We start from the raw sequence: 18,893 nt of genomic DNA, 5'->3' as shown, positions 1-18,893 counted from the left end.
CTGTAGAATGCTATTACATCACAGCTCACAGCAACCTCAAAGTCTTGGGCTTAAGTGATTCTCTTGCCTTAGCCTCCCAAGTAGCTGGGACTATAGGCACCCACCACAACACCTGGCTGTTTTTTAGTTGTAGTTGTCATTGTTGTTTGGCAGGCCTGGGCTGGGTTCGAACCTGCCAGCTCCAGTGTATGTGGCTGGCGCCCTAGCCACTGAGGTACAGGCGCCGAGCCTGTCTCTTCTTGATTTCTTTCTGTCCTAATAATATCATTTTCATTCCAAGGCTCTATTTTTTGCATTAATTTTTTCAAATGTTTACCCTGTCAGATGGTCAGATGGTATAAAGGATGAATTAGAAAAATGCTTCCCTCTAGGGTCTCACATGAGATAGGGAGGAAAGAAACCTCAAGTAAATACATAAACCAAAACAATTTTTTAGGAACAAAGGATGCTAAACAGCAACTACTTCTGTTTGAGGCAGTTGAGCCAGGCTGCAGGGAAGAAGTGATGTTGAGGAAGTGATCAGTCTCTGGTTCTTGGGGAATGATGGATTCAGTGTGATGGGACATTGGGGAAGTAACAGAAGGTGAAACTAGAAAGGAGGGACGAGACTCTATGAAACTGTTGAAAAACATGCCTGAAAAATTGGCTTGTTTACCTGATGGTCATAAAGCTCTGACTTGTCAGAACTCTCTTAAAACACCCAGTTTGATGGCGGTGCCTGTGGCTCAAAGGAGTAGGGCGCCGGCCCCATATGTCGGAGGTGGCGGGTTCAAACCCAGCCCTGGCCAAAAACTGCAAAAAAAAACACACCCAGTTGAAATGAAGAGGGAGAGAAGCACTAGGACAGCAGGAATTCAGCTCTCAGCATGTCACTTGCCAGGGTGTGTGAACATCATGGCAGCTGCCCTTGTTCTGGGACAGTTCTGTTCTGGCACGTGCTCTGAACTGAGCCATGACTATTTTCCTCCACCACTTGCTGCTGTTCTCTGTAGCCCCCTTCACAGTCGACCAAGCCAAAAAGCCAGTACTCACTCCTAACTCTTCATTTTCCCATCTCTCCATCTTCCATCAGAAACCAAACCCTCCTGGTTCTAGCTCCTTAAGGCTGTGTTCAAATCTCCCCTCCTCTCTCCACCCCACAGCTTATGGCTATGTTCAGGCCCTCATCCACTCTCACCACATTGCCCATTGTGTCCACGGTGAAGTTTCTGGAAGCCCAATCTGATATTATCAGTGAGTCACCGAAAAGTCAATTAAAGAGACAAACGATTCTCAGTGAGTGATCCATACTCAAAAGTTAGATTGGGCGAGATTATGAATGTGAGATTATTATAAGGAAATGACATGTTGGGTTCTGTAAAGTGCCGTGCATAACTTTTCATCAAATACTGAGCAAGTAAAAACATTTGAAAATGGAAAAGGCTGAGCCTAGAAATTTTAAACATCTACATGGGCTTGAAATTAAGTCATACTTAATTATCTAAAGTTTTTAAAAATTATCTAAAAGTTTATAAAAATTACCCTAATGGGTAGAGGCAAGAGGAAGAGGCAGATACTTTTTTCCCCAAATTTAATATAATTACAAGGAGGTCATAGATTTTCTTGTAGTGCCATGTCTGAAAATAACATTTTATTTTATTTTATTTATTATTTTTTTTCCAATTTTCAGCTTTCCTTTATTTTCTTCTCTCATGAAAGAACATGGGATTGAGGCGTAAGGTGGAGAAAGGAGAATGATCCCTCTACATAAGCTCTTGGTTAAGTTTCCTATGAGATATTAATCAAGAAAAAGACAAAATTACCGCTTCCCACCCAGGAGAATTTTGGAATTTTCCATTTTAATTGTATTACCTTCTAATAACTCTGGGAATTTTTTTCATTGTTCACCCAGATATATGGCGTAGCCATCTAAATTTTCATCAGAGTAATTCTAATGGAAGTATAATTCTCCTCTTCCATGATTAGGACAGATCAGTTATAAAAACCGAAGTGGGTTTGTGGTTTTCTGTTCTGAAGATCACCGAACATTTTATTTTATATTATTTTATTTATTTATTTTTTTGAGACAGAGTCTCAAGCTGTTGCCCTGGGTAGAGTGCCAGTGGTATCATAGCTCACAGCAACCTCAAACTCTTGGGCTTAAGCCAGTGGTTCTCAACCTGCGGGTCACAACCCATAGGAACTGTATTAAAGGCTTGTGGCATTAGGAAGGTTGAAGTGATTCTCTTGCCTAAGCCTTAAAGTGATTCTCTTGCCTAAGCCTCTCAAGTAGCTGGGACTACAGGAACCCGCCACAACGCCCGGCTATTTTTTGTTGTTGTTGTAGTTGTCGTCGTTTTAGCTGGTCCGGCCCGGGTTTGAACCTGCAGCCTCCGTGTATGTGGCCAGTGCCCTACCCCACTGAGCTACAGGTGCTGCCCTGAAAATAACACTTAAATGTTATGAAAACCATACTTATTCATTAATGAGTAAAATACAGAAAAACATAAAGAAAATTGAAATAATCTGTAATCCTCCAAATCAAAGCGAGGCATTATAGACATATTTTAGTATCCTTCATTCTTTCCCCTCAATTTTTTCTTATTATATGATTGTACCATAATTTTTTTAATTACCCACTTCTCCCGTGAACATTTAGGTTTTTTCCCCCTGCCCTTCTTTTTTCTTTTTGGTTATTATAAATAATACTTTATCTTTTCTTTTATATCCTTTTCTGAATTTCTAATTATTCTTTAGTGGGATTACTGGGTAAAACTTGTATGAACAATTTTAAGGCCTTATATATTGTTTAAAAATTCTTTAGAATGATAAAAACTTCTGGAGATGGATAGTGATGATAGTTGCACAGCCTTGAGAATATACTTAGTGCCACTGAACTATTTAGGTAAAAAAAAGGTTAAAATGGTAAATTTTATGATATGTGTATTTTACCACAATAAGAAATGATTTTTTTAAAAAAGAAAATGATAGAGAGGGGAAAGTATTTTAAATAGTATTTTAAAAGGATTTTTTTTTATATTTAAGGAGATTGAAAAAAAAATGGCAATTTGAAGATATTCAGCAAAAGCTTTAAAAAGTTATATAACTTTGTATCCAGCAATTTTGCTTCTAGGGTAATCCTAATATAGTTACAAAAGGTAAAAGTATATTTATGAACAAAAAAGTTCTTTAGAATAATTTCTTTGGCAGTATATCAGTGTATTCTTTCACTGTTAGGCTATTCATATTTCCATACCCAATCATCTCACTTACGTTTTATCTGTTTGGAGTGTCTAAGCACATTTTATCCCACTATTATTCACATTCCTGATATTCTGTCGAAATCAAGAATTCTTTTATGGGCCACAGGCCACCATATTGTTGTCAATACATTGATGTGAAATGCTTGACGTGAGAACTGCTTAAACTAGAAATGGTAGACGTAACAGATACAAGTGGATGATTGGTGAGTATGCTGGGGTTTGGGATTTGCATTGCTAGTGGCAACACACAGCAGAAATTTAAGGAGGAAAAAAACCATGGCTAAACTTTCCATATGCTGTGATACTCAAAAGATAGTGGCTCACTTGTGAATTAATTTTTTTATTGTCCCTTCTTTAAAGGAATGACTGGATTCGGGTTGGCCTCTGCTATCCGTCAAACACAAGTTTTCAGGTTACCTTTGGCTTTTTGCAGCGGCAGAATGGTTCATTATCCAAAATAGAAGAATATGAGCCTGTGCACTCCCTGGAAGAACTGCAGCGGAAGCAGTCTGAAAGGAAATTCTATTTTGACTCCAGCACAGGGTAATTCAGGGGGACCAGGGAATGAAAATTATTGCTCATTTTCTTTAATGGTAAAATTTCTAGTTCTTCAGTGTGCAGAGTGGCTGTTGAGGAAAACAGCTGACGTGGGTAATTCCCAGCACATGGCTGTTAGAGGCTGAGAGGAAAACTAGAGTGACTTGTGATTATAGTTGGCAGTGGGAATCGGATGAAGATGTTTGCTGTCTATCTATTAAATCAATTTAGAGAAATTGTCCTTGGCAGTGAAGAACCACTAGGTCCAATTAAAAATTAAAATATTTTTTTCTATGACAACTCTTTAGATGATTGCTTACATGTGATAGAGTTTATATTTTAGTGAAAAGCTCATTTTTTATTTCCTACTGACTTTAAGCTATCTTTCAAATTGAACTTGAGTTTTAAAAAAACTCATTGGGTAACTGTGCCATAGTTGCTGTCAACTTCTCTAGGCTGCCTCTTTCCACTTTTTAACTCTATTCCTGTCTTCTGGCGTCCTGTCTGCTTCTACCCAGTTACATCTGTCAGCCTGTGGGCTGTGGCAGGCTTCCTCTCCCAGTGCTCTTCCAGCCAGTCGCATGCTCCTTTAGTCTCCCTCCTAGCTCTGACACTCCTGCTGCACACCATTGTCTGGGTACTGGAAAGAAACCAACATCAAAAGGCCACATTTCTTGTGCACATTCATAGTCCATCGAAGGATGTGGACACAAAAAGCAAGTAATTACAAAGTAAAAGATTTCAATGCTTTCAGTCCTGGCGTGGGATATCCAATGTGCCTTTTGGGTTAACTCAGAAGTTCAGCGGACAGTGATCAATGACATCCTGAGAGGGTGACCCTGGAGCTAACTCCTAGCACAGAGTAGGAAGAAGGGCTTGATGGCTTTGGGAGATGAAGTCACAACTCATTAAGTACCTGGTTATCCTTTGAACTGAGTTGCAATTCACTTGCTCTTCAAGTCCCCCCAGCAGTGTGATCAGCTTAAAAGTTTTCTTACTATAATTGTCTATGATTTCAATTCCTAATTAGACTTAACCTACCCGTACTTTTATTCTGTAGATATCAGAACTTGCACATGCCCAAGTTGACTTTCTACAAAAATACATAGAACACTCAAATTTCCAAAGACAGTCTGGTGGCGACAAATTCATGATTAAATGTGTAGAAAAGATTGGGAATATTTTCCAGTCTGGATCTTTCTAGAATCCCTCAGCCTCTGAGGTTCTTATTCTTTTTAATTCTATTCATTTTGGTGGTTTTAATTATATCAGAAGGCCCATGCCTAATCAAGTCCCTGTGATTTCTTGATTTCTTATGTATATATTTTAAAATTGCTAGTTGTTGGGACAATGACTAATTTTTACTTCATAATTGCAATTTATGCATTGTTCATTGACCTCATCTTCAAATGTGAATTCTTCATCTCTGGTAATCAGTCATAGTTGATCAAATCTTTTAGAATCTTGACTTCTTTTGGTATAGAGGGGCAGTTTTCTGACAGGCATTGAAGTATTGCCTACATTTTAGACTTTTCAGCTTAGCAATAGGAGGATTATTCAGAAATGGGTAAAACTGTTCATTTTGCCTGATTTTGGTCCAAATATTGACAGAAGGACCCCAGGTCCATCTGCTCTTGGTAAACATCATAGGATTTGATTGAGACTGTAGCCTGGCCTTAGCCAAATAAGTCAGAGCTTCCATTTTTATTATTCCAGTTCTGTGCTTTAAACCAAAATAATTTATGAACAACAAAAAATGAACCGCATCAATTTATTGAATCCTAAGCTCAACACCAGTATAAAGTTTTCCAAGGAATTTTTGAGCCAAACCCAATTCCATCCTTCCAAAATACCTTTTGAATCAGGGTATCAAAATATTTTCTGAAGTGGTATTGCATTTAACTTAGGACCTTAGGAGAACAGGAAAGAAACAGAAATGACTTTATTAGTTTCTTTTTTTTTTTTTTACTTTATTGGTTTCATAATTTGTTTTTCTTTTAAGGAAAATTTACTTCATTAGAAGAATGTCCCTTTTGGCCATGAGTTGATTTGAGGAATTTTGCAAGTTTTTGAGAGTCAGTCTAACAGGATGGCTTGGTTTCTGTTCTGTGCAGGTTACTGTTTTTGTATCTCAAAGCCAAAAGCCACAGAGACGGCCATAGTTACTGCTCATCTCAGGGATGTGAAAGAGTCAAAATCCAGGCAGCGACAGACTCAAAAGACGTCAGTAACTGCATGGCCAAAGCGTACCCACAGTACTACAGAAAGCCATCAGCGGTCAGGCAGATGCCGTCCATGCTCACCGGCCTCTGTAAAGGCTGCGGGACCCAGCAGGTAAACACGGAAGAAAAGTGGGCTGGGGGAAAAAGTCGAAGAGTTACTTTGCAATTGGAATATTTTTCTTTGACACATCTGTGTTGATAATTTTTAGAAACACTCCATGCTAGAACGTAATGTCCACAGGAAGCAAACTGGCCCTAATTTATAACAAAAATACTTTCCTCTTGATAAATCAGTTTACCCTGGGTGGCTTGGAAATTCAAGAGGAATTTTTATTTTGAATGTTAAAAGCAAACACCATGTATATTAGGAGTCAGTAAGAAAATTCACATGAATTTTTGACCCCAAACTAGAGACTTCAAAGAAATATACAGCTTCTTAATACTGCCTAGTATCATTATGATTATTTGTTCCTGCAGTGAAGTGATTAACATTGAGTTATGAGGACAGTATAATTTTACTTTTTTCTTTAATTTTAAAATTTTTTTCAGACAGAGTCTTACTGTGTCATCTCGGTAGAGTGCTGTAGCATCACAGCTCACAGCAACCTCAAACTCTTGGGCTTAAGTGATTCTCCTGGCTCAGCCTCCCAAGTAGCTGGGACTACATGCACCCACCACAATGCCCGGTTATTTATTTATTTTTTTTTTTGGAGACAGAGCCTCAAGCTGTCACCCTGGGTAGAGTGCCGTGGCATCACAGCTCACAGCAACCTCCAACTCCTGGGCTCAAGCAAGTCTCCTGCCTCCACTTCCCAAGTAGCTGGGATTACAGGCACCTGCCACAATGCCTGGGCATTTTTTGGTTGCAGCTGTCATTGTTGTTTGGCTGGCCTGGGCTGGATTTGAACCTGCCAGCTCAGGTGTATGTGTCTGGTGCCCTAGCTGCTTGAGCCACAGGCGCCAAGCCAACGCCTGGCTATTTTTTTGTTGCAGTTGTCATTGTTATTTAGCTGGCCTGGGCTGGGTTCGAACCCGCCTACCTCAGTGTATGTGGCTGGCGCCATAACCACTGAGCTACGGGTGCCGAGCCAGGACAGTATACTTTTAAGTACTAAATTGTGTAAGAGTTAAACATGTTTGAATAAGAAGAAAACCTAGAGGGAGATGGGAGGAGGTGAGTTTTGGAGACTGGAAGTAACTTGATGGAGTGGAGGGAAAAGGGGAGGACCTCCTTGGTGATGGAATAGCATCAGTAAGGGCAGAATGGCAGGAAAGAAGGTGAAGTACTTGTGGAAAAGTGAGGAAGTGGCCTTGTTGAGTGTGATAGAATACAGAGACATAGGGGTCTGCACAGAAGACTTGGCTCCATTTATGGAGCACTTTGCAGGTCACGTGACAGAGTTGAGACTTAGTCATGTAGAGGCTACTAAAAGTTTGTAGTCGGGGTAGTCCTTGTTATCAACACTGCTTTCCTAAGTTTTAGAGTGACTAAGCCCCAATTTGGGACAATTGGTCTGAAAAGCACTTAAGATTTATGACTTTTTGCATGAAATTTTTACAAAGCACATTTATTTCCTTATTTCATTTTTTTTGAGAAAGAGTCTCACTATGTTGCCCTTGGTAGAGTGTGGTGGCATCACAGCTCACAGCAACCTCAAACTCTTGGGCTTAAGAGATTCTCTTGCCTCAGCCTCCAAGTAGCTGGGACTATCAGCACCTGCCACAATGCCTGCCTATTTTTTTGTTGTAGTTGTCATTGTTGTTTAGTAGGCCCAGGCTGGGTTTGAACCTGCCAGCCCTGGTGTCTGTGGCTGGCGCCCTAGCCGCTGAGCTATAGTGAGACCATATTTAATTTTTTTGAGATAAAGTCTCTGTCTTTTGCCTGGGCTAGAGTTCAGAGACATCATTATAGCTCACAGTAACGTCAACATCCCTGGCTCAAGCTATCCTCCTACTTCAGACTCCTGAGTAGCTAGGACTACAGGCACGCACCACCATGCCTGGCTAATTTTTTCTATTGTTTGTAGAGACAAAGTCTTGCTCTTCCTCAAGTTGGTTTTGAACTCCTGACCTCAAGCAATTCTCCAGTGTCAGCCCCCCAGAGTGCTAGAATTATGGGCATGAGCTGGCCTATTTAGTTATTTATTGAACTGATTTGATTGACAAGATTACATTTACTTGAAACTAAAGTAAATGTAGGGATTGTTGGAGCAAGTAAGGAACATACACTGTCTTAAGCATATCACAATGGAATTCTAGACCATGAAATATGTACAAAAGTTCAGAAAAAGAAATATAGCCACTGGCTTCGATTTTTAATTTAGTTTATATTGAGGGAATCTTTGGGGGGAAGATACAATTGCCGTAAGTATGGAATTCCTTCCCTGTCTAGGTGGTGTTTACCAGTGATCCTCATAAAAGCTACCTCCCTGTGCAATTCCAGTCACCCAGTAAAGCAGAAACTCAGCGTGGAGACCCATCTGTTATTTCAGTAAGTACATTTGGTGGTGTTTCACTCTGTTCTGGCTGCTATAACAAAATACTATAAACTAGGTAGCTTATAAACAATAGAAATTTATTTCTCACAGTTCTGGAGACTGGACTGTCTCAAGGCCAAGGTGCTAGCAAATTTAGTGTCTGGTGAGGGTCCACCTCCTAGTGAGATGGTGCCCTCTTTCTCTATCATATAGTGGAAAGGTATCAAAGTCTCTTTTACAAGCGTACTAATCCTATTCATGAGAGCTTCACCCTCATGTTCTAATCAAAGACCCTACCTCCTAATTCTGTGATCTTAGGGCTTAGAATGTCAACATGTAAATTTTGGGAGACATAAACATGCAGGTCATAGCAGGTGTGTACACTGCTGTGGCTTCTTGCTTTTATCTTTCATTCTAGTGGTGTGAATTATCTCTGGCAGTAGTCACTGGTTTGTAATCACATTTTGATTATTTGTGACAAGCAATACAATAGAGGTATAAATACTTCCAAAACATTGGTTTTTTTCTTTTCTTTTTTTTTGCAGGAATAAAGTTTTTAATGAAAAAGGGTTGATGAGCAATATGTTACATACTTCTTTTTTTAAATTATTTTTTATTAAATCATAACTTTGTATATTGATGCATTTATGGGGTTCAGAGTACTGCTTCGATATACAATGTGAAATGTTTACATTGAACTAAGTAATACATCATCACAATTATACTCATTTCTTAATAGTTTTGAAATGTACCATTGCATCATGCACATTAGGTGAGGTCCCCCCGAATACCCTCCCTCCTCCCATACCCCTCTCCCCTCCCCTCTCTCTCCTCTTCCTTTCTACTTTCTGGACTATAGTTATGTTTTGCCATTCGTATGAATGTGTACATGGTTATATATTATTTCATAGTAGTATTGAGTACATTAGATACTTTTTTTTCCATTCCTGAGATACTTTACTAAGAAGAATATGTTCCAGCTCTATCCAGGTAAACATAAAAGATGTGAAGTCTCCATCTTTCTTATGGCCACATAGTATTCCATTATGTACATATACCACAATTTGTTAATCCATTCATGGGTCGATGGGCACTTAGGCTGTTTCCATGACTTGACTATTATGAATTGGGCTGCAATAAACATTCTGGTGCAGATGTCTTTGTTTTAAAATGATTTTTGATCATCTGAGTATATACCTCGTAGAGGAATGGCAGGATTGAATGGTAGGTCTACCTTTAGTTCCGTGAGTGTTCTCCAAACTTCTTTCCAAAAAGGGTGTATTAGCTTGCATTCCCACCAGCAGTGTAGAAGTGTTCACATCTCTTCATATCCACGCCCATTGGTTTTTTTCAAATTAGTTTTTTTTCCCCTGAGTACATTTTGTTTAGTGTTTACTGTGAGGCTGATATTGAAATTGGTTCACAGTACTTTTATGCACTAAGACATTTCAAGTGACTCAGATTTCATTACTATAAGAGAAAAGATGTCTTTGGTTCAAAAATAGTTGCCATAGACAATCAATATACAGAAAACTATAATTTGTTTAAGATAAGGGAAGTAAAGGTTTTTAAATCTCTTTGGCCTTTTATTTTAAGTTTGCCTCTCCCTTATTTTTTTCAGATGAGGAAAGTGAAGATGCAAAACTTAGTTGTCTTTTAGTGGGTTCATGGAAATATATATGATTTGCCAAGAAAAAAAAAATTTAGGCAGGCTACGTACACACCACGATCTGGAGACATTGTGTGACTCCATTGCTGCCTAGATTCTTAGAAGGCTTGTTCTGTCATTTGTGGAGGGTGCCAAAAAATATACACAGATTTTTAAGAAAGGAAAAAGGTATAGTAAAATTGTAATACTCAGTATAGACCTATAACAAAAGATGAATACAAGTCACATTTGACTCCTGCAGTTATAAGAGGTGCTCAAAGTAGTTACTATCAGTGTCCAGACACTTCCGAATACGGGAACTACTGCTTGAGCTGTGTTAACCGAAAGTGTCCACTTGTGTCACTGCGCGTGCCATTTCCCAGTACCATGTGTCTCAGACTTACCACGAATGCGTGCAGTTGTTAGGCACGTTGGAGGTTCCGTCACATACTCATGCCTCTATTGTCACTAAACTTCCACAATGTTGAATTTCCAACACCACTTCAAAATGGTCTTGCGCGCTCTTCCAATGACAACCGTGTTTCTGTCATTTTCTTTCACTGTCCTGCTTGTCTCATGGTGACACTAACATTCACTTGATTATGAGCAAATATCACACTATATATTTCTGCTGTAATTCAATTCAACTTCAAAATGTAATACATAGCTAACATCTCTTAAGTTGTGCAAACATTTTTTTGGTATCCCCAAGTATATCTCTAATACTTTTTAACATATATTACCTGAAAATTCTTTCCTAAGACCTGGCATTGTTTTAGTGTTGTTGTTTTTGAGACAGAGTCTCACTGTGTTGCCCTGGGTAGAGTGCTGTGGCATCACAGCTCGCAGCAACTTCCAACTCTTAGGCTTAAGCCATTCTCTTGCCTCAGCCTCCCAAGTGGCTGGGATTAGGTGCCTGCCACAACTCCAGGCTGTTTTGGTTGCGATTGTCAATGTTGTTTGGCTGGCCTGAGCCAGGCTCGAACCCCACCAGCCTCAGTGCATGTGCTACGGGCACTGAGCCTATGTTGGTGTTTTTTAAAATTTGTTTTCTTTTTTCTTTTTTTTTGTTTTTGAGATGGGGTCTTGCTATGTTGCTGTGTTGCCCAAGCTGTTCTTGAAATCCTAGGCTCAAGCCATCCTTCCACGTAGCTGGTACTACAGGTGTATGCCATCACGCCAGGCTTCGCTTTAATATTTCTGGAAATTTTTCTGTTTTCTATAAGTCACAGGTTTGGGGGAGTATTTTTCATAAGGACAGTTTGTGTTTTCAGTCCTTTCCTATATAAAAATTACCTCAAGCACTTCCAGAACGATTCACTGGATAAGCATAACTTAAACATAGCTTAAAGGCTATGCTGAATTCCAGTGAGATCAATAGTGATGAGAAGTAAAATTTAAATAACATAATTTCCCCAAGCAAGGGCAGGTGTAGTGGTGAGAACATTTCTCCTTTGTTAACCTTAAGCGTAGTTTATAATTTCACACCTTATAAACAGAAACAGTGCCTGTGGGTTTAATTAGTGTGTATTTCTCGTCAGTTTTTTTTTTTTCCTTTCTGGCTGCAGAATTAATGATATTTGGAAATGTCTGGAGTTCATTTTTCTTGAAAAAGTCACAATCCCTTAGTTTGAAGAGGATAACTGTGGAAATTCAGCTCACAATAATTGTGAAACCAAATACAGCGTACCTTGTAGCTGAAATCCGCAAAATGACTGGAGATGTTCTTGAAATGGTGATGACAGCAGGCGACATTATTGTATTTCAGGTCAATGGCACCGACTTCCCCTTCCGGAGCGCAGGAGTCCTCGTCCTTGTTGTGGATGCATGCAGCGTTCCATTCCGGTTGACAGAAAAAAAGTTTTTCCCTCTTGTTGATGTCAGTCTCTTGGAAGAGTATTTAAAAACAAGCATCCCTCCAAGGTAAGTCCAACTGTTCTGTAACAGGGGCAAGCCACCTTAAAGATGTGGAGTGCTCCAAAGAAGTAATGCTTGGTTTACTTGCAGCTTTGGTTTTGGTTTTATTTTTTGTTTTGTTTTGTTTCTTGAGACAGAGTCTCACTCTGTTGCCCAGGCTAGAGTGCCCTGGCATCGTCATAGCTCACAGCAACCTCACATTCCTGGGTTCCTTCACATTCCTGATCTTCTTGTCTCCATCTCTTGAGTAGGTGAGAATAATGGCACCCATCACAATGCCCAGCTAGTTTTTCTATTTTTTTTTTTTTTGCAGTTCTTTTTTTGGCCGGGGCTGGGTTTGAACCCATCACCTCCAGCATATGGGATCAGCGCCCTACCCCTTTGAGCCACAGGTGCCACCCTAGTTTTTCTATTTTTAATAAAAATGGGTCTTGCTCTTGCTTGGGTTGGTCTCGAACTCCTGCGCTCAAGGGATCTTCCCACCTCAGCTTCCCAGAGGGCTGGGATTACAGGTGTGAGCTACTGTGCCTGGCCTGAGCTTCGGTTTATATTTTGTTTACCCAGTATTTTACTCTGTGGGCATTCAGGGCTGTTTGAAAGGTCTTTCATTCCTTTCCTGCCTTAGACTGATGCCTCTGTTGTCTAAGTTGCTCATATTGACAAGCTATTGCTTATCAGTGGCAGAATTTGTATATCAGAAGATTTTACAAATGGTAGAAAGTCTCTTAGAAGGTGAAAAGTTCATTGTGTGGAACATTACTATCCCACTTTTTAGTATTAAGTTGATCAACATTGTATCCAACTTGTTCAGAAGGCTTATTTTCCATTTGAAGTACTTTTCCAGGCCTTTCACCTTTGTAGCCACCTGCCCCACGAATGGACTTTTAGACAGCGTTGTACTATGACTGTGATATAGGAAGTCATCACCTATGTCATTTGGAAATGGCTAGAAAAGAGTAAATTGATTTTTAAGTGGTTGAGTGGTCTTTCTTTCTAGCATGCTAGTCTATGTGGTCTCTGAAGAAAGATGTACAGGAGAGAAACCTTTCTTTTGGGGGCTGGTCAGACCCTACATCCACGCTCCAGAGATGAATTCAAGGTCCTTTTTGCCCCTTCACTTTGCCCCTGATTTATACATAGGCCTTCATTTAGTGAAGCCATGGGGGAAGAACATAAGCTTCTCAGAAATTAAAAACCTGTCACACTTTAGAATAATTTTCTGATCACTTACATTCTTTATAGATTACAGAGCCAGATCCTAGTAAGTCCCATGAAATCATTAGTTTATTTGGGTATAATATTCAATATGTATGTATAGTTCTATCTTCTAAGATAGAACTAAGACACTTATGGGGCCTCCATGTTGTTTGAGGATTTAAAGATGTTTTTTCTTAATGTTGAAAACATATGCACTTACTCACTTCCCCTAGAACGATCCAGGACATAAATCTCACCACAAGTACTTAGGACCATGTGGTGGTCCTGCAAAGTACCTTATAGATTTAAGAGTTAAAACCCACTCATTAAAAAGTCATGAGGTGGTTTCTAGAAAGGAGACACAAGAAAGGCTTTTGAGATACTAGTCATGCTGTTTCTAGATGTTGGTTACACAAATATATTTGTTTGAAAAAATATAATGTGCAAAAAATTCAACTGTGCATGATGTGTTTAAGTAAGGTGTTAAGAAGTTAAGGGGCAACTGGAAGTGACTTCTAGGGGGACTGAGCATGTGGCTATGTGGAGGGGCTGGATGGGGTGAGGGGTGACCTGTGAGTGCTCTCATGGGTAATTGTGACCTAGGGAAGAAGGTACGGTCTGCCAGATGGCTATGGTCAGTCTTCTCCACTAATTTTGAATTAAGTCACCAGTGCTTTACAAAGACCACAACAAAGAACCCATACCAATGTATTAGTGTAATGTAAGGCTCTTCACTGTAAGAAACGTCAAGACCCACATTAAGGAAACGAATACATTACTGAAGGATTTGCAAGAAGAGTGAAATAAAAGGAGAGTTTTTTTTCTGTTTCTGGATGAAAGAACTGATAACGTAAAGATAGTATTCTACCTAAATTATAAGTTTAACACATTTCCATTAATCCATAGGTTACTTTTCTGCTGTACTTGACAGTTGATATTGAAGTTTACCTGGAAGAATAAATGTGAGAGAGTAGTAAAATGTTTTTTTAAAAACATCACAATAATACATGTATAAGAAGCTTGTTTGGGGCCAGGTGTGGCTCATGCTTGTAATCGTAGCACTCTGGGAGGCCGAGGTGGGTGGATTGCCTGAGCTCACAGGTTTGAGCCTAGCCTGAGCAATAATGAGACCCTGTCTCTAAAAACTAGCCGGGCATCGTGGTGGGCACCTGTAGTCCCAGCTACTTGGGAGGCTGAAGCAAGAGGATCACTTGAGCCCAAGAGTTTGAAGTTGTTTTGTGCTGTGACACCACAGCATTCTACCGAGGGCAACATAGTGAGACTCTGTCTCAAAAAAAAAAAAAAAAATGAAGCTTGTTTTATCAGATACTAAAATAAACCATGAAGCTATAGTAATTAAGCCAGCATAGTATTAGCAGGAGAGAGAGAGACAGATCAGAGAAATGAAATAGAGAATCCACAAGCAGATCTGAGTATGTGTGTTGATTTACTGCGTGATAAAGATGGCAGTTTAAACCAAACCATGGAAAACAGATTTTGTTTTATTTTTCTTAGAATTATGTTTATCCATATATTTAATAAATAGATAATAGAACATAAATGGATAAATATTTATGTTTATAAATATAAACAAATCTAAAACAAAAACAAATGATCTAATGTTTATTAATAGACTGCTCCCCAAAAGAGCAGCGTCCCAAGCTGTCTACTGGTAAGCTTACCCAAATGACTTCTGGTTTCCCTACGTGTTACCCCTTGTATAGCACATGAGAAGTTCCTTGTGGGGCAGAAGAGTGGGACCTTATAATAGCAGTGATGAAAAGCATCTGGGTTTTTTCCTGAGTTCTGCTTTTATCTAGTGTTTCTATTCAGTATTCCGTTCAGAAAGGTATTCAATATATATGTGAGAATGACTGAAATTGGCACTGACTTTCTAACTCTTCCATACAGGTCAACTGTTTTGTTGAGCACAAGAGGAGAAATAAAACAGTCAAACATTTCAAATTCATTAGTACCTCTGGGATTAGCCAAACCAGCTCATCTTCATAACAAAGGTTTGTATTCATGTTATTATTGTATGAAGTTCTTTAGGAGGCCAGCCATACAGGTTTTTTTATGGTGGAATTTAGCTACCAGACCATTTTCAGAAGCTTGTTTTCCTATAGTGGGTATTACTAAGACAATTTCTAAATAAGGGATGGTGTTAGAGGAAGTGTGTCAGGGTGTGGCTTATTATTTGGGGCAAGAGGTGGTTGGATAAAAGTTCGCTTGCTGACCTAAGCCTGCCAAACAATAACAACTACAGCCAAAAAATAGCCAGGCATTGTGGCGGGTTCCTGTAGTCTCAGCTACTTGGGAGGCTGAGACAAGAGAATCGCTTAAGCCCAGGAGTTTGAGGTTGCTGTGAGCTGTGATGTCACAGCACTCTACACAGGGTGATAGCTTGAAGCTCTGTCTAAAAAAAAAAAAATAAAAAAGTTCACTTGCTGATATTAAGAAGTATAGGGTTTTGGCTCAGTGCCCATAGCTCAGTGAGTAGGGTGCCAGCCACATACACCAAGGCTGGCAGGTTCGAACCTTACCTGGGCCTTCTAAAGTCAACAATGACAACTATATAAAAAAAAAAAATAGCCAGGTGTTTTGGCGGGCACCTGTAGTCCCAGCTACTTGGGAGGCTGAGGCAAGAGAATTGCTTAAGCCCAAGAGTTGGAGGTTGCTGTGAGCTGTGACACAACGGCACTCCACTGAGGGAGACATAATGAGACTCTGTCTCCAAAACAAAACAAAACAAAGACAGGTAGAGGTTTTTTTTTTAATAGCTGCCTTTGTTTTGCTCATCTCCTGCATTTTTTTTTTTTTTTATTCTTCTCTTAGGGAGTACCATCTTCCTGGGATTCAGCGGAACCTTTAAACCATCATGGACTAAGCTGTTTACCAGTCCTGCTGGACAGGGCCTTGGGGTGCTCGAACAGTTCATACCTTTGCAGCTGGACGAATATGGTTGTCCCAGGGCCGGTTCTGTTCGCCGAAGAGACCTGGAACTGTTAAAACTAGCTTCAAAAGCACATTAGAGACTAACTGTAACTTAAGTGCTGGGAAGATAAAAAATGTGAACTAACTTATTTAATTTATGGCATTGTAAAATGACACTGTTAACCCAATGGAACCATTTTCCTGTTTGATACAGAAAGGGGAGAAAAGAGTATAGAGTCATTGCTTGACTACCAGCTCATGCACCTTCTAGTTGTACAAAATGTTTGAGAGATTGTTTGTATTTGTAAGGCTGGCCTGTTCGGAGAGCAGTTCTCTTAGGCCTCACCTTCCACCTCAGTGTTTTGTAATGACCACATGTAGTGTTTTACTTGTTGTATAGTGGTGGAGATGGGGGGGGTCTCTGAGAGTCAGCCTGAAGTCTTCGTGGACCTGCTATTGTAGCACCTTGGATACTTGAAGTCTAAAGCTCAGTTGTTTCAGGCAGCAGTTGACTCGGTGGCTGGTAAGTTCAGCGACAACCTGGGGCCCTGTTTCTGGGCAGCCTTTGAGGATTTTCTATGATAATGAATGATAGAGTTTAAAGTGGCAACTCAGGCCCAGTTCATGCCCTTTTTTGCCTGGACATGTGCTATTTCTACCATTTATATATTGATTACTTCTAAGGGTTCAACTTTGAGATGGGAAGTTTGTTGGAACAAAAGTGCTCACAGGGATTAGAAATCTCTTTACTCCTTGACCATGGGGCAAAAAATTGACTTGTGCCAAAGGTCTGGGGTTGTTGGGACCACTTTTGCAGCTTTAATCCTTAGCCTGTTTTGACTGTATATTTGTGTTTAAAATGCAGAGCTGAGCTGAATATTGACTCTTTTTTTTTTTTTTTTTTTTTAAAGAAGCAGGCCATTTTCCTGAACTATAAACTTGTGTTGTTGAACCTTGCACAAAGGAAGTCTGTTCTTGGTGTTGCTCTTGCACCTGGGCTTTTGTTCTTGTTTTTTGTGTGTGGATATTTTCTTAAGCTTTTCTGTTCACCATCCTGCCAGGAGAATCCCAGAAGCTTAAATGATACTTTGAAATGATTGTACCCCGGCAGGGAAGAAAGGAGAGCCTTCCAAGGGCCAGAACCTTTGAGGTTCAAAAATGAACCTCTTTATCGCCTTAAAGGAGTGAGTGCATCGCTCTCAATGAAATTGTTAAAGCTAATTAAAAAGGTGCCATGCTGCCCAATTTCCCTTTCCTCTGGGTGTGTATGTCTCCTACCAGAGCAAATTGCATGTGGACAAAGGAGATTGCCTCCGTCTTCTGGAATGCTGCCACACCAAGAGGAAAGAAGCATCAAAATACCTTCATGTTTTTCTAAACACACAATGCGTGAAGTGTCTTGGAGGGATGGCCTATGGAAGGTGACAGAGGGTGTTCGGGCTGGCATCAGTAATGAGTATGAACAAATTCACTTTGCTCTACCAAGGGCAAAGGCTGATATGGCCTGCACCGTTGTGTCCAGGAGAAACTGCAGAGCAGCTCTGTGTTTTCTTCTATCTTACAAATATGCTACCTCAAAGTGCTACCGATAAACCTTCCTAACTGTAAGTGCTCTTGCCGAGGGCACGTGTCTTAATCAAAATTTGGTTTTTGGGTTTTTTTTTTTTTTTTTTGCGTGTGTATATTGATGAATGAGATCTTTCCTATTAAATATATTATTGGATCATGGTTCCTGAAGGTGATGAAAGTTTGTGTGTGTGTTTTATGACTTAAATATCTTTTATGTGTGTTTTTTAGAGTTTGATTCTTTAAAGATGTGGAGAGGCTGTGTAAATTGCCAAGGCGCTTGGGTTTTTCCTGTTTTATATACTAATAATCGGGGCCTAAGTTAAATAAATAAAACTATGAGTGCATGTATTTTATATATGTGTGTATGTCCATTTGTATCTCTATAAATCTTTAAATTCCAGGTTCCAGCTATAAATATTCATTCAGTAGGAAGGAATGCACTTAGTTAATTCAAGTTATTGGCTGAATTGAGGAAGGGAAGCGGTCCACCAAGTAGATTTTGTAAGATAAAGCTACAAAAGAGCAGGGACCATAGTCTCCAGTGCAAAGGTTCTTGACCTTGGCTGCACATTGGAATCACCTGGGAGCTTTAAAAAGTACAGAGGCCTGGACCCCACCCCCTTCTCCCCAGATTTGGATTTAATTGGTATGGGGTGCAGCCTGGGCATTGGAATTTTTTTTTTTTTAAAGCTCCCAGGGTGATTCTAACATGCCACCAGGTTTCAGAACCACAGCACTAGTATAATAGGCCCACTGTTTACCTTCAGGCTATGATTTTTGTGACTAAAACAAACTTGCATTTATTTTTGTGTGAGATCTCTATATTACTCATACAACTCCCAGCCCTAAACAAAGTATTTCACTATTGTCTCTTTTTTAGTAGAATTTTTTTTTTTTTTTGTTAGAAACAGAGTCTCACTTTATTGCCCTCGGAAGAGTGCTGTGGCATCACAGCTCACAACAATCTCCAATTCCTGGGCTTAGGCAATTCTCTTGCCTCAGCCTCCCAAGTAGCTGGGACTACAGGTACCTTCCAGAACGCCCAGCTATTTTTTTTATTGCAGTTTGGCCAGGGCTGGGTTTGAACCCACCACCCTCAGTGTATGGGGCCAGTGCCCTACCCACTGAGCCACAAGTGCCACCCTTTAGT

General features: G+C 39.9%; 1 protein-coding gene across 4 annotated transcripts in view; it reads left to right on the top strand.

The window, feature by feature from the left end:
• Positions 1-17,902, top strand: part of CEMIP2 (cell migration inducing hyaluronidase 2) — an 82,889-nt gene extending 64,987 nt beyond the window's left edge. For all 4 annotated transcript variants that reach the window (XM_053574907.1, XM_053574915.1, XM_053574935.1 and 1 more), the window contains exons 19-24: positions 3,603-3,785; positions 5,894-6,113; positions 8,394-8,492; positions 11,895-12,049; positions 15,152-15,255; positions 16,076-17,902. In XM_053574907.1, coding sequence (XP_053430882.1) covers positions 3,603-3,785; positions 5,894-6,113; positions 8,394-8,492; positions 11,895-12,049; positions 15,152-15,255; positions 16,076-16,272 — 958 coding nt within the window. In that variant the 3' untranslated portion in view covers positions 16,273-17,902. The remainder of the gene's footprint in view (positions 1-3,602; positions 3,786-5,893; positions 6,114-8,393; positions 8,493-11,894; positions 12,050-15,151; positions 15,256-16,075) is intronic.
• Positions 17,903-18,893: the final 991 nt, after the last annotated feature.

The sequence above is a fragment of the Nycticebus coucang genome, chromosome 2, assembly GCF_027406575.1.
Source record: "Nycticebus coucang isolate mNycCou1 chromosome 2, mNycCou1.pri, whole genome shotgun sequence".
Taxonomy (NCBI): Eukaryota; Metazoa; Chordata; class Mammalia; order Primates; family Lorisidae; genus Nycticebus; species Nycticebus coucang.
This window is presented reverse-complemented; position numbering and strand designations above follow the sequence as displayed.